Source organism: Ascaphus truei, chromosome 10, assembly GCF_040206685.1.
Source record: "Ascaphus truei isolate aAscTru1 chromosome 10, aAscTru1.hap1, whole genome shotgun sequence".
NCBI lineage: Eukaryota > Metazoa > Chordata > Amphibia > Anura > Ascaphidae > Ascaphus > Ascaphus truei.
Window position 1 is genome coordinate 42,586,769 of NC_134492.1, and position 16,422 is coordinate 42,603,190.

General features: G+C 44.5%; 1 protein-coding gene across 1 annotated transcript in view; it reads right to left on the reverse strand.

The window, feature by feature from the left end:
- SCYL3 (SCY1 like pseudokinase 3) overlaps positions 1–16,422 on the reverse strand; it is a 36,652-nt gene that overhangs the window by 16,936 nt on the left and 3,294 nt on the right. Inside the window, exons 2-9 of the mRNA XM_075616831.1 lie at positions 11,862–12,047; positions 10,461–10,574; positions 9,372–9,474; positions 7,790–7,895; positions 5,171–5,248; positions 2,547–2,686; positions 1,043–1,230; positions 541–712 (exon numbers count right to left, since the gene is read on the reverse strand). Coding sequence (XP_075472946.1) covers positions 541–712; positions 1,043–1,230; positions 2,547–2,686; positions 5,171–5,248; positions 7,790–7,895; positions 9,372–9,474; positions 10,461–10,574; positions 11,862–12,047 — 1,087 coding nt within the window. The remainder of the gene's footprint in view (positions 1–540; positions 713–1,042; positions 1,231–2,546; positions 2,687–5,170; positions 5,249–7,789; positions 7,896–9,371; positions 9,475–10,460; positions 10,575–11,861; positions 12,048–16,422) is intronic.

Consider the following 16,422-nt stretch of genomic DNA (forward strand, 5'->3'; position numbering starts at 1 on the left):
ACGAGAGCAGCATGTCTAACACGAAACTCAACCTATGGATGGTAAGTAAAGACCATTCCAAATGACTGGATGAGAAATAAGGGGAGTTCAGAAAATGTGCAACAGAGGAATACATACATACCAAAAAATAAGATAACCACCTAAACACACAGTAACGAATATTGTTTTGATTGCAAATGGCCATGTAGTACTGCTCCATATGAAACATAGGAAGAACTTAAAACAAAAACATTTAAAATGGGCCATTTGTACAATTCTACAGCTACGACTGACACACACAAATATACCAAGTTCTGACAAGTGGCATCAGAACTCAATCCCACGTTAACCGACACTGACCTGAATGGCAGTTAACGTGGGATTTAGATCCAATACCCCGTATTGGAGCTTAGTGAATCTCCTGTGTGTGATCCCAAACAGACCCACCGTTAACCGGGTATTTTATATATCTTGAAAAATGAAAGTAAGAAAGCGAGAGAAAAAGACAAAGAGGCGGAGATGGTATATATAAATATACCCTCACCGCCGGTTTCGGTTTACCTTCCGGAGTGGTGTCTGTCGTTTTTGGAAAACCTGGTGTCGTACTCTTGAAAATCTTGACCCTTCCACCTCCCACGACCACCTCAGGCCCAAGAAGACACACCAAGGCAGCCAGGCCACGGAGGGTGAACGACACAAGCATATCACTGGTGTCCCGCAAGCCCAACAGCACCTGCCAGGACATCCAAGAGAAACGACCATATGGATAAGGCAAAAGCAAGAAATAAATGCAAGCGATCAGAGTTATTCCAAGTATGGCTGCTATTATATCTATTTTAACCATGATCTACCCCAATTCAAAATCTGGTATAAATCATATAACCTGTGCTGCATCCCTCCTGCTCGGCTCTACAAGGACAGCAGTGACATATGATCACCATATATAGGGGTGTCATAACACTGACCAATGACAGATACAGAGCAAAATGTTGTTTCCTAAAGCAGAAACCTATTGCAGTATCCATTCCATTGCATTGTGGGCCCGCCCCGGGTCTCCTCTAACCTGTGGAAGAATTATGTCTTTTAGCTCCTTCAGAGTGAAGAGTTCCCCATAGGCATCTATGTGTGTCAGCAGCACCACACGCACGTGCCCCTCATGGACCTCAAACATTTTCATCAGCACCGGGATGACCTTGGTCTGGAAGAGAGCTGGGGACAGCAGGCAATCTTCACGGTTTCTCCCCATAATATCTGCACCACAATGAAAGGGAGATATGGACCGTCAGGTGACCTAGTGTCAAGAGTCTCGTTGGCAAGAGGCCCTCAAAAAATAATTTAAAAAAAGCAGAGCACTCATAAATTATACAACATTGTGTTTTTATTCTATCCCAGTACCCACTAGAAATATATAGAAAATAAAAGCATCACAGAGCTCAGTGACTGGAATCAGCAATTAGAAATGGCTTAGGATGGCAGTTTAAAACGTATAAATTTATGCTGCAGCATAATCGCTTGTAAAATAAAGAATAAAATCAGAAGACAAATGTATGAAAAGTTACATCGACATTAAATATGCATTTTAAAAACTCGGGTACAGAGACGGTTGCTTTAAAATACAATTTCACTGTTCTCTCAACTGAAAGAAGCCCATACAAGACTACAGATACTAGGGGTCATTTACCAAAAAGTCTCTCCCAATGGCAAAACGTGTGCAAAAACACTGCACCAGATTGATCAATCAAGAAAATCCCATTGGTTGCAATGAAAAAGGTTTTTCCCTAACCCGGTCAGTGCCCTATTGTCATACCAGGTACGTCATGTGCAATTGTGTTTTTTTTAGGGGTACATGGGGCTGAGGGAGCAGTCAGCCCTAGCCAAACGGAAGTGGAAGTCTCTTCGCTTTTGTGTCCTGTATCCGGAGGTGTGATCTCGCCACCTGATCGATCTTGGAGGGAAGAGCTGGATGTCCATTGGCATTCTGTTGCCGCCAGACCCCTAGCACTGAAAAGATTACTACATTTGAGTCAGTTTCTTTGCCCCCGTGTTGCATCTGGGAGACTTTGTATAAAGATACTCAGTGGGGGTTATTTATCAAAGTCACCACACTGACTTCTAAATATGGACTTATTAAAGTGGCCTAAACACAGGGAATGTTGCTGTAGCTTTTGTATATGGACTTTGTGTTGCTAAACCCGAATACCCAACACAAGTCCTTCACAACAGGCTGTCTTTCAAGAATACATTATAGACATGTACTACGTATGATCAGCACACTCTTGGTATATTGAAAACATACACATTTAATAATGTATATGCCCTCCTTGATTTATTTAATATCTGGATTTATGGAAGCTTTAAAAGTGACACTAAAATATCAATAGTACACATCACCTCTATGGCCATACTACAAGTCATTAACCCCCACTAATGAGGTTAGAGGGCATAAAAGTGGAAAGCTGAGGCCACTCGTTAAGCATACACAAGTCTCTGTTTAGTGGCAGTCCCGTCACATTCAAAACTCATTTGCTTGACCATTTTCACTAGGGAAACAGTTAGAAGAAAGTTACCCCTTTTTGGCCGGAGAAGATGGGGCAAGAAGCTTTTTACTGCCACGGGCTCAGCGAACACAAGCTGATTGAGTAAGAGAGGAACCAGTCGTGAGCCAATTAGTTCTTCTGATAAAGAGGACACTCTGTCTAGAAGAAATCTGTCCAAAAACATAAAAGGAGTTTAATATATGTTATGTCTTACATTTATAAAACAATACAGGGCACACTCACCATCACTGGATCGTTAACAGTGAGAAATGACCAACACCACAGAAATAAAGCAAGACTTGAGGAGGTTTGATGCCGTGTTTGAAAACCTTTCCCACACAGATTGACAAAGACTGATTACAACACCAGCATTACACCACTTTGTACGTATCTAGCAATCCACCTGGCCATCTTATTGCTTTCATTTTTACCCACACGCCCTTGTAACAGTAAGTGTTCAGGGACCTCATTATTGGCACGGACCAAAATGGCCATGCATAAGCCTGGGAAGCAGTATCTAGCAGAAGCTCCTATGAGAGAGGCCAGGCAATGGAGTTTATCACTGCTCTGTCCCATGCAGAATTCATTCCTTTTGCCCACTCCCCATTTAACCCTAGTGCTTTTTATTTATGCTGCAAGGGTTATTCATAAATAGAAAATCCAGAGCACAGCTAGAAAGAAGGTGTACCGGTGAGACAGAGGGCCAATATCAAAAATGTATTAAATTAAAAACAGAGAAAAATCCTGACACATTCTCTAACATGTTTCACGCACAGGGCGCTTTATCAAAGAGACATATGAGCTCCAGAATTCTGGGCTGATCACAGTCCTGCGACTTCTTGTATTTTTGAAGTGAAACTTCCTTAGTGGCACCTCATTCGTAATAGGGCAAAAAAGAATTGTGGAGACAGAAATGAAACGGATGTGACGTCAGTGCTGGCAGTTGAGGCCGGGCTGTGTTCTGGCTCAGCCCGACCCCAACACTGACATCACACCCGCTCCACAAATCAGATGCGGCGGCGGCGGCGATAGCCGCCGGCGCCGCTCCTAATCACCCCCCACACCCCCCCCCCCGAGCCCCACACCCCCCACAAACCGTGACATATGCGGCGGCGATAGCCGCCGCTCCTAACGGCCGCTGCCATGCCACGCAGCCTCTCTCCTCCCTATCTCCGCTTTCCTGCGTCCCGCTGACTGAGCGCCGCCGGGGTGTGAGGGGGGGGGTGTGAGGAGAGACTCAGGCAGAGCCGCCGCGGGTCCGCAGCTCTGCCTGTCTGTGAGGGGAGTAGGAGACTCAGGCAGAGCCGCCGCGGGTCCGCAGCTCTGCCTGTCTGTAAGGGGGGGTGAGGGGAGGAGGAGAGTCTCAGGCAGAGCCGCCGCGGGTCCGCAGCTCTGCCTGTCTGTGAGGGGGGGGGGGTGTGAGGGGAGGAGGAGAGACTCAGGCAGAGCCGCCGCGGGTCCGCAGCTCTGCCTGCCTTTGAGGGGGGGGGGGGGGAGTCAGGAGAGAGGGGGCAGGACACAGAAAGAGACACACACATACAGTGACAGAAACACACACATACATATATATACACACATACACACACACACTGACTGACACACATACACACACACACACTGACTGACACACATACACACACACACTGACTGACACACATACACACACACACTGACTGACACACATACACACACACACTGACTGACACACATGCACACACACTCACACACACACACACACACACACACACACACACACACACTCTGACTGACACATACACACACTGACTGTGAATAGGTTAGGGGGATGTGTGAGGTGCAGGGGGGCTGCGCATACGTCACACGGTCACACGGTCACACGGTCACACGGTCACACGCACACGGTCACACACACACGCACACGCACACAGTCAGTCGCGCACACACACAGTCAGTCGCGCACACACGCACTGTCACGTGTTCCGTGCACTGTCACGCGCACACGCACTGTCACACACAGTCACACAGTTACACGCACAGTCACACGCACAGTCACACAGTCACACGCACAGTCACACAGTCACACGCACAGTCACACAGTCACACGCACAGTCACACAGTCACACGCACAGTCACACAGTCACACGCACAGTCACACACACAGTCACGCACACAGTCACGCACACAGTCACGCACACACACACACACACGAGGAATTCACGCTTAGTGCAAATACAAGGGATGTGTACGCATGTTCTAAGTCAAATTTATTTGCGTTTTGTCAATGAAATTGTATTTTGATTTTTAATTAAAACATCACCAATACAAATACAATTTCTGTGACAAAAGTCAAAGAAGTTTCACTTACTATGCGCGTGCACAGCACACACAGCTTTTTTTTATTTATGCTATAGCGCATTTCTTGCTGCACCCAATTGGTTTGCAGACCTATATAAATCCAGCTCATTATAAGACCCCAAAGATAGCCTACTTATAATGCTTTTCAAGTCTCTACCACTTCTGGTCTCCAAAGTCCCCTCTCCCACGTGGGAGGATTCTGCTGCCTGAGTGCGACAGTTTATACGATGGTCTTTAAGTAGAAAAACTAGGAGTGGCTGGAGGTGTGTGAACATTTCAAAATGTTTACACAATATTCATTTGGAAAGAATTAAACTTACTTGAAAAATTCATTCTTCTCTTCCTCGCTTTTCACAGTTAAACTTTCCAAGAAGTTGACTACTTCCAGAAAATCATTCCTTTGAAAAAAATAAAAAAAAACCCCAATATATATTACGAACTAGACAAGATTTAACAGAGCTGTACAAAGACACAAGAATGACCACCCAGCAAAAAATCATTCATACCAAGAGATAAATTAATCTATTGGAGAACCATGCCATGATGAGGAATACTAAAATTATCCGGGGATTACATACAAACCAGCCATAATCCCATGTTAACCAAAATTTTCCTTGGATTAAAATGAGTATGACCCCGATTTACCCATCTGTATCTTGATGGAAATGACTTTTCTTGGTATTCGTACATACAGCATAAGCAATTATGAAATAATAATATTGTCACAATATTCCTATGCATAGCTGTAACCAGGTTTTTGTTTTTCATAGTTATAAGAGCCATGCTTTGTGTTTCATTGCGTTATGGGTTAAGTATGTATGTGTGTGTGTGTCACAATTTTTGTCCTTGGAACTTTTCTTAATGCTGAAACTGTAATTTATTTGTTTAGCTGGGCCCCTCGTCTTATCTATTAACCCCCCATGTAGAGTCAGAGATGTACCAGCTGTCGGCCTTGAGAAACATGAGGTAGCTTAGCACGAGTTTTCCATTTTGCTTAATCTGCTAAAATATATTGCAAAATGTATAACCAAGTAACTGCAAGAAAAGTATGATGCCCGATGAAGTCATATGGGCAGGCATTGCAAAATGATGCATGCCCGCCCCTTCTGGTATAAGACCGCTTGCTTAGAGCCTATAGTGCAGTGCCGCTGTGTTACGTCACCGCCATGTTTTGGAGTTGCATTAAATGCACTCTTGCAAGCAGCTGCTGCAATAATGTTTTCCAACAGATTGTTTTTGCCTAAAAAGAATACGTGTGGGACTGAGTTTTTTCCCATGACAATACAGTACATGTGATTTTGTCCAAACAACCCAGGCAATGCTGCATAATAAGTAAATAGCCAAGCGTGTTCAATTCTCAATAGCTAGGAGACCTCCACTTATCTCCCCCTTTTATGTACTTTATATGCTGCACTTTCCACAGTAGTTTCTCTTTCATTTCTTACCCATTGTCATGGAACCAGAACTACCTTTCTGACTCACCCCCCTCTCTCCTTTGCAGTTTCTGCCTGTCAGATCTTATTCCCAGCTGCATGGAGTCTGCAGACACATACTGTGCCTGTGTAACTTGCAACAATGTTGCATTTCTTGCCTCCGAGCATGGAATCAGTGAGCTGCTACTGCAGTTTCTGAGATCCTCACCAGAATGGGCTAGTCTGCCCCCCCTCCTGTTTGTTCAGAGATAGTCTGCCCCTAGACTATTCCTTTACCCACACTGCCCCTCACTTCCTTTTTCCACCCTGGAGACAGTGAGTACAAGACTCTTCTCTGTTCATCCCCCATGGTGAGGCCATCTCTTTTTACCGGTTTCTAACTAATAATCACCACTAGACACCATCCACAAGTATCTGTGTTCTGCTGCTTTTCCCAATAAAGTGGAGGAAATATTACAGGGCTTGGAGTGATTTAAAAGGGAACTGTGTTAATGCAATCGGGAGCCATTCACACATCAAACGTGACCCTGGCTTCAGAAAACCCATACATACACATTTTATTATGATGCGGTTATGCAACATTAAATCTACCAAAATAAAGATAGGAAAGAAATACAGAATAGGTAGAGCAGGGGCTGTCCAACTCCCGCTCAAGGGCCACCAACAGGTCAAGTTTTTAAGATATCCCTGCTTCATCGCAGGTGGCTCAATCCGTGGGTCAGTCTCCAACTGAACCACCTGTGCTGAAGCAGGCATATCCTTAAAACCGGACTTGTTGGTGGCCTCTGAGAGCGGGAGTCAGCCCCCTGAGGTAGACATGCAGTTCAGGAGACGTAGTATTGTGTGTGGGTAACCTCATGAGCACTCTGTAAACAATTACTTTGAAACAGGGGAGACTGGTTCAAATCCGAATGTCAGCTCATTGTGCAAATTCCTTTATCTCCCTGTGCCATAGGCAACAAAATTAGATTATAAACTCTACGGGACAGGGCTAATGGTGACTGCAAAATGCTACGTACAGTGCCATAAGAAAAAATATATACAGTATTATTCTGTGATACACAAGCTTATGTCTTTTATTGCAGCATCAGACTCTATACGGATACTGGGGAATTCCCCCTGTCCTTAGCATGGTGTCTTTTTCCACTTACAGATCACCAGAATTGTATAACCGGATTCCGCCCCAGGGGTGGCCGCATGACGTAAAAACCGTAAACCCATCTACAAAATTATAATCTGAGGACACAGGCTAGCAAAAGAAATACAGGAGAATACATAGAATCGGCAAATTAAATATAATGTATAAACCTCTGTTCACTTAATGCAACCATGTATCGTCATCAGGACTTACATTGAGAGTTGCCTCTCAATTTAAAGTATTACTTCCTGGTAAAACCTTTTTAAAAATAAAAAATAAACACATGTTCTTGCAGCAAGCGACTTCGTGTAACCCCAGGTTGCTATGAACGCTGAACTTTGTCACTTCTTTAAAGAGTAAGCACTTACCGGAAGAACTCATGGGACAGTAAAGACGACAAAGCAGGTCGCAGCTCCGGTTCTGGGTTCAGAAGAGCGTTCTTAATAGTGCTCTTGAAACTGGAAAGCACCTCAGCTTAAAATGACAAAGACAAAAACACCCCGATAAATCTGAGGTTACTTTGTCGCTCATCCATTACATTTCACCCTGTTTTAGGTTTCTAGATTGTACTATGAAGCTTCTTATACAGTTAACCCTACTTTCACTAAAAGGTTTGCAGATGCCTAGAACATTACCCATGGGGAAAATATGGTAACAGATTAAAATAAAATACAGACAACACAATAACCAGCCCTTTATGGCTGAAGAAACAGGAAACAATACTTAAAGCTTAGTCTTATGTTATGGAAAAATGCTCGCATGAGATATGCCACATGACTGTGACGCGTTGGTCTACACAACGATCTACAAAGCACATACAACCATGACACGACATCAGTTTCAAAACATATTTTGCATAGAGAAAATGACACGTAGGCTCAGATTTTGATTTAGGAGCAAGCACTACCAAACTTTTGTACCAAAACTGGACTGCGTTTCAGAAGAGATTGTACCTCATACAGCACTTTATATAGGGGCACCTCGTAATTAAAAAAAAAAAAACGCGTGAGTGTGTTTTTTAAAAGATTATCAACCTAGTGAATAAATCTCAACAGAATTACGCTATGTGGCGTGCACACCCGCGCGCGCGCGCACACACACGTTCTGAGGACCCACCGTAAAGCGAAAATCGCCGGAAAGTGGAACCGGCGATTTCCGTTAGGTGCGCATGCGCAGACCGGCAATGCGCTATTCTGCGCATGCGCGACAGAAGGAAAACCCTCCATTCCGCGCATGTGCAACCCCTGGCCAGCCAGTTCTGCCCATGCGCGACCCATGGCCGACCGTTCTGTGCATGCGCGGACATGGCGGCCCCCTTCTCGGCACCGCGCCGAAAAGCGGAGTGCCGAGAAGCGGGGCCCTGCTGTAATCATTTATATATGACTCATATATAGGTTAGTTCCAAAGTGCGGGAAATAGTCCCAGGCGAGGAGAATCCTGCTTGTGCAGCCAGCACAAACAAACCCTCCTCTGTTCTTGCCTGTTACAATAAATGAAGAATTGCATTATGAACTTGTGAGTAGAGATGTACTTTGTACCTCTGTCCTAGAGGAGACCTGTATTTTGAAGAATTTGTTCATATATAGGCTGACAGAACACCGAGAGTTGCTGAAGGTGGTTTGACGCTGAAATTGCTGTACTATCCCCCTTTGACTGCCAAACACAATTTTTTGTCTGCACATTTTAGCACAATTATGGATTATGTTTTATAAAGTAAGTTCTGGGGCCAACTCTAGATGTTCACATAACACTTTGGAAAGCCATATGTAACCCTCCTCAACCTTTTTCTGAACTCTATCTGGTCTCCAACCACATCAGTCAGAAAATGACTGGTTAAAAAAAAAAAGAAGGAAAGTTGATCTTCATTAGAACCTGTAGTTTGTGCACTGATTAGTGAACATTCCAAACAGACAATATCATGTTAAGAATCCAAGCATCAGGACAACCTACTTTGATCTTTCACGTGTGCCAGGAGACCTTCAACCAGTCGGCCGAAAGAGAAGGCATCCCGGGCATGACTGAGAGACATCGGGACAATCCCAAACTCTGCAGACTGGACATACAAACAAGCAGTGCATGCGTAGAGTTACTTATGACATAAGCTTAGCCTTTGTGCACTGCAGGAGTATGTTTACATATTAGTGGCTAAAGGACTACAGTGCATGTCATACTGTCTACAACGTGCTAAAATGGAGCATAGTGTAGATTCAAGTCTAAAACTGGCTTAAGGGTCCCCAGACAGATGACAAACTTGAGCTTTGCTTTATTGCTGTTAAAACAGGAAGAATGCTCAACTTTCAAAAATGTTTAAAAAAAAGGGAGATTTTGAGAGAAGGGGTTTCGAAATAAATTCTCTTTTTTTATCTGCAATGTTTTTGGGGTGGGAAAACCTGTACCTGAATTCATGTGGGAGTGTGTAACCTTTGGTACTGCATGTACTATTCTGGGAAATGGCAAATTGAAAGTAGTAACAGGAGGAGAAAGGACACGTTACACGTGTATACAGAATGTAACAATTTTGTACGTTCTTGCACTACACAACTAACTGCAAGGTTAGATCTGGTGCACACGTACATCAGTAACAAGCTTGCGTCAAATTACACTACATTATCTGCCTATGTACAGATGCTGAAGGATGGAAAAATAAATCACTGACGTAATACATGTCGTTAACAAAGTCATCTGCATCCAAAGTCTCCAGAGACTTATCTGATTCAACACTTTCACTGAGCAACAGATCGCACATTCGACATGTTTTTATAAAGTCTGCTCTGGGATACATTATAGAGCAAAATTGTAATTTGCAGCCATTGTATAAAATATATATTTCTTATATTGCACCTCAGCTAATGCAGTATTTATTGTACCCAACGTTTTTTTTTTGGTGCAGCCCCACTCCTGTAGAGCAGAAGAGCTGGCAGTCTAATTTGTGCCACAGGAGCTAAAATAGCTGGCATGCTGAGGGAGTAAGATGGGCCTAATGGTAATGGCATGGTGCAGCTGGAGACCCAGCGCCAGCTCCTTGTTACAAAAACCCACCTCAGGAGACACTTCTGTCAGCTTGCAGACCATTTCCATCCCGCCCAGCTTCCAGTGCTCGTCTTCACTCACAAACACAGAGGAAAGACACACGTTGTTGTGGGAAACTTTGCCCTGTAGATAAACAAAAGAGCATGCAAAATTAGATATAACCAAGACAAAAACGGATAGTATTGTATGTGGTGGATACGCAGTCAAATGTCTTATTTTTTACCTGTATCATGTTGGGAGTTTATAGTCTTTTGACTGTATTCTGGTTCACTTTCATTTTAAGCTGCACTGATTGGCCTCCGATTCAATAAGCAGAGTGGTTAATTCATACCTAACGAGGAGTCACCGCTAACTACAGAATACACCAATACGTTCTCACCATATTCAGGTGGAGTAGGGTGGAGATGAAAAATGATTCAGGTGATGTGCACAATCCAGCATAGAGATTCTGTTGGATCTCGAACTTCTAAGGCCCCTAATTAATATGCGGTGAAACCATTTCCCCAGGTCATGAAAGTCACTGAGCCCCATTCATCTCAATAGATCTTCATAGTATGCGCTTCTCTCTATTTAAAATAGGGTCAATCAAGTCAATTTGGTGAGAACCCCTCAGTGCTACTTTAACAATAAATGCCCTTCACTTAAGGCTGGGGCCATGGTACAGCAGACCGTGCGGACGAGCGAACAGAATGCCTTAAGGCAGTGTTCGCGTCCATGCGGCGTGCGGGCGGAAGCAGGCGAAGCGTGCGGGCGAAGCGTTGCGCAAGAAATCAGTTCAAACTGATTTCTTGGCGCGACAGGCCGGTCACGTGAGCGGTTCGCCCAATGAGGGCGAACCAGCTCTGTGACACCCCTCGGCACGCCACATCCACCATGGCCAGATAAGCACCCGCTCACTGACCAGCCTCCGTGCGGGCGAAGGGACCATGGCCAGATAAGCACCCGCTCACTGACCAGCCTCCGTGCGGGCGAAGGCACCATGGCCCGGGCCTTAGATTAGAGCCAATAAACACAGATGTACAGTAAAAACTCCCAGGGACTCCCATTTCTTCCCCCCAATAAAAATGATCAACTACATTGGAGCAGCATTTTTGGTCCATTATTTGCATTTTTTAGGTCAGCATAAACAGGGAGCATAAAACAAAATGCTGACTACAATGGTAAGGGATTTAAATGCAACATAAAGTGCACTAGAGAAACTTATCTTATTTCAGCGTCTATTGATATATATATTTTTTACACATCTAACAATGTACACGGTGCTTTACAGAAACAGACACTATAGAACACCATATAGGGATGAAATATATGAAAGTAAACATTTGGTGAAAGGAGAGCCTGCCCTGACTAGCTTATACTCTACAGCAAGTGCATCAGAGCATGTAGACCCTGAAGAAGGTGGTCCCGTACCCGGTCATGTAGAAAGACCAGCGCCTGCAGGGTATCGTAGATGCCAGCGCAGATCTCCTCAGACGACAGCTTCTGCAGAACCATCTCCAAGGGCCGCACCCGCTCGGTGACCAGGTAGATGCCGTCATCTTCCACCGTGCAAGAGAGGAAGCGCAGCAGACACGGGTGACGCAGGGTTTTCAAGTGCTGAGCGTGGAAAGGAGAGAAGGAATTTAAAACAACAGGCTCGGCACCGAGCGAGACAACCGCCCTGAACAATAACCAGAAACATTTGCAGAAACGGGTTGGTATTCAATGAAATCACGTAAAAGCAGCCACCTCCCCACACCCCAGAAGCCTGCGGGAGTGTAACTCAATATGGTTAGAACTTGTCCCCGTGTCCTGCTCTTACCATGGTAGCCTTTACACTGCCAATGCCTCTGGGGCTCTTCATTGTAACCTCCCCAACAAGTAATATTTCAAACTCTTATATCGCCCGAGTAAGGCCTCGGCCAAGCTTCCCGCTGGCGTGCTGAGGCTCAGGGAAAGCGGGTGCTTTCCCTGGCCTTGCGGGTGCTTTCCCTGCGCGCCGTCAGGGGGCGGGTTAGTGACGTCACAGAGCTGGTTCGCCCTCATTGGGCGAACCGCTCACGTGACCGGCCCTGCGCTCCGGCAAGCGCTTGAATTTACCCAAGACCTACGCTTACGCGCGCTGCAGAAGCATAGGCGAGCCCCTATTAAAGCCGCTCTAATTGCGGCTGTAGGGGCTCAGTGCTGAGCGGGAGCGCGCCTCAGCGCGCCTCCGCCAGCAAGCAAGTAACATGGCCGAGGCCTAAAGCATCAGATTTGAAATATAAAAATAGCGTTGGAAAGGACAAGAGATCTTAAAAAGTACGAAAGTAAAAAATAAAATACAAAAAAAAAAATGGCGATCAACGCAAACCGCTACTTCTAGTTACATCACAGAGACAAACAGAAAGAGAGCTCAGACGTTCTGGGAAGTGCTTTCTATTTCATGTTTTCATTGCGTCTTCATAATTACCGGTTTCTTGCTTTTAGATGAGCCGCTTACAGGACCACAGCACTAAAGAGTGTATCATGTGTCTGCAACGGCTACTGTAGTACGACAGTCAGGCGACCACTGAATGTAACATTTGTGCAACTTGGCACAGACTAAAATAAGACCCCCCGTTTTATTAACCCCCCGTTAAAATAAAAACATTTCAATCAAGAGTCACAGGGGTGGGCAATGCACGGATATGATGGTACAGGGGTGGCCAACTCGCGATAAGGTTTTCAGGATATCCCTTCTTCAGCACAGGTGGCTCAATTAGTGGCTCAGCCAACAACCGAGCCACATGCTGAAGCAGGGATATCCTGAAAACCTGACCTGTTGGTGGCCCTTGAGCACTGTAATTGGCCAACCCTGCGATAGTAGTTTTTGTGATAATACAAAATGAAAGCGAGGTAATATTTAAGTGTATCGCTATATTGCTATCAATTTAACAAATCTGGTAACGTCGGGTTCCTGTACAAAGAGTTTAAAAAATAAAAAAAGTAAAATCTCTTTACTGAGAGAAGCGTCAATAATCAAAAAGGAGAAGAAAACAGCATTTAAAGAAAATATCAGGTAAGAAAGGTTCATCAGGTGGGGAAAAAAAATCAAATGTTTTTAACACATTAAGACATTACAAATACAGAAAAGTGAGAAAACAGCAGATACTCCTACCTTAATGATGGCATTTTAAGGTTAAATCCTGGCTCTGTCAGTTACATATCACATCAAATAGCTGCCACAGAATGGGTACTTGGCTCTGTATTTCCGTAAACCTCGCTTAGATGCACGTTTGTTTTTTGTAGCAAAGTATACATTTACGGCACTTTCTGTACTATATTAAAGCAGCTCAAAAGTGAGGCTACGCTTATAGTGCCGGCGACGTCAGGCTGCGGTCGCTGGAAAAATCAAATTGAGATCTCTTCCAGCGATTGCGACCAAGCCGTTGCGACACGTTTACAATAAGCGCACGCGACGGCGGCAATGCATTTTTGATGCGACGTCGCGTAGTTGTCGCCAGCACTATAAGCGCAGCCTAACACTTCATGCCCGTTAGCAACTACTAATGACTTTTGCACTTTGGAGTACACGTTTATACACACACTGAATATTATGTAGTGCAAGGACGTGGATATAGTAGGCGCGCTACAGAGCGCATGGTGTCGCGCCTTCCCCAGAGGCGATCCATGGCCCATGGGGTGACGTGTCCCCCTGACGTCACGTGAGCAGTTTGCCCTCATTGGCTAAACCGCTCACGTGACCCGGCCATCGTGCGACAAAATCAATTTGTGTGTGCCCGGGAATAGCGCGGTCGCTCTCCATGTCCCTCCTCATTGGAGGTACGGCCTTTCGTTTGCCCTGCACACGACTTCGTGCCCTAAGTGTTCAGCACAAGCTTGGGAAACTAGTGTGACACAAATAGACAATCGGGCTATGTTACCGCTTACTGGGCATCCTCAACACGCATGAGTCTCAACATGTGCACATCCTACCCATGTGTCCGAGTCCTCAGCCGATGCCATATGTACTGTGCCTGCAATGCTTATTCACTACGATACTACAGCAACCGGTAACACATTGCTGCACCTCAATGCTATGCTGGTTACAAAACAGAAAACCAAACAATTGTCCTATTAGGCACATGTACAAGAGAGCAGTATGTTTTGCGAGAAGACTGGAAGTAACTTTACTAAGGGAAATGTGTGACAAGCTGAATCTATTTATACTGACAGATGTGTCTAGAAAAAGGGGCTGAACCCTATGCTGCCCGCCAGACAGGTACAGTAATGCACGGGCTAAAACCAGAAGAAGATAGCTTTAATTCAAACAATGCTAAAAAGGTGTACTACTGATACCTGAAGTACTGCAATTACACGTATAATCTGTATTGTATTATTGTATTAGAAAAAAAAAAAAAAAAAAAAAAAAAAAAAAAAAAAAAAAGGTTTCGATTAAAGCACTTCTGTGGTCTTATCCAAAACCCCTTCACTGCCTCTAGGCACAAAATAGGTTAAAATGAGATTCACCACCAATGATTTGCCTTGATGTTTGCTGTAGTACTACAGGGATATCAGCTTGTGCACCCTAGTGAGTGTATAAGTGTTACCAAGGTAACTGTATTAATACACCATTATTCAACACACGTTGTACTTAAGTGGACATGGGGGGGGGGGGGGGGGAGGAAGAAAAATAGAGTGCTAAAGATTTCCTGTGTTTTGTTTAAATTCGCATTTCATTATGGATCCAGGGGAGGCTGCATCTTTTCCCCATTAGGGTCAAATATCAACAAATACGTTTGGGAAAATTAACTAAAATATAAATATTAGACTTTGTATCAAGGCAATTCTACATTACATGCAGGACACAGTCACAGATATTAATGTTGTTCCCACTATAATAATCACATATTTGTCCAAGCTACAATATAATAGGGCCGCGTTTCTAAAACAGAGTGATGGTACCCTGGGGTGCCCCGACCCCTTGCCAAGAAGCACCCAGGGGAAACTCTGCTCAATGCTTAGCTGCTGGGTCCCACCATGTTTGTAGACTAAAAGGTTGTGACTCGCCTCTAATCGCTCCCCTCTCAGACCGGCACAGAGGAGAGGCGCGTTAGGTGGATTGCAGCCTCCCCGCCGTGAATGTGGCGTGCGTTATACAGAAAGGTGATGAGTGCGTTATGTAAGAATTGGGGGCGGTTTGAGAAAAAGGGTGTGTGCTCTGTCACAAGTGATGTATGAATGTGGAGTGATGAGAATAAGGGCGAGTATGACATGCGAGTAAGTAGGGGGGCGAGTGTGGTGTGTTTGTGTGAGTACGAGGAGGGCGAGTGTGGTACATGTAAGCGAGAAGGTTTGCGGCAGTCTGATGAGCTGGGGTGCCCCCAGATTTTAAATATCCTCCATGGGTGCCCGTGCTAAACTTAAAAAACACAACATACGGGAAAGGATTATTTTTCTTAAAAACTAAAAAAGGAGGAAGCCATATAGAGATACTATTACTTTTTAAATTAAACATGTTTTTTTCCTTTGGGGCCCCTGAATTGGGAAGGATGTGTCAATCAAGAGCCTCTTCTACCCTTACCCCACCCTGAGCCAATCAAGGTAAGGAGGCGGGGGAGTAAAGGGAATTGTCTGTGCAAACAGAGTTGGCATCAAGACAACAATCAAACCCATCGCAAGTCTCTGCTCGGCATGTATAAAAACTAATGGAAAAAAGTGTGTGTGTGTGTGTGTGTGTGTGTGTGTGTGTGTGTCCAAAAATACTGCACAAAAATGGTGAAAGGTGTGACGCGTGAGAATTGTTGGTGGGGAAGAATGTTATTTATAAATAACCTGACTTACGTAATTTTGTCCAAATTTCACTCCAAGTATTCACCAATTTATATTCTGTTTCATAAAAAAAAAATCTGGGGAGGGGTCTTGGGAGGAAGCACCCTTCTGAGGTTTTTTTAGGAAATAGAATATGAAATTGATGCAAATTGGTGCATGCTTGGAGTGAACAAATGACGTAATGGTCAGATCATTTATA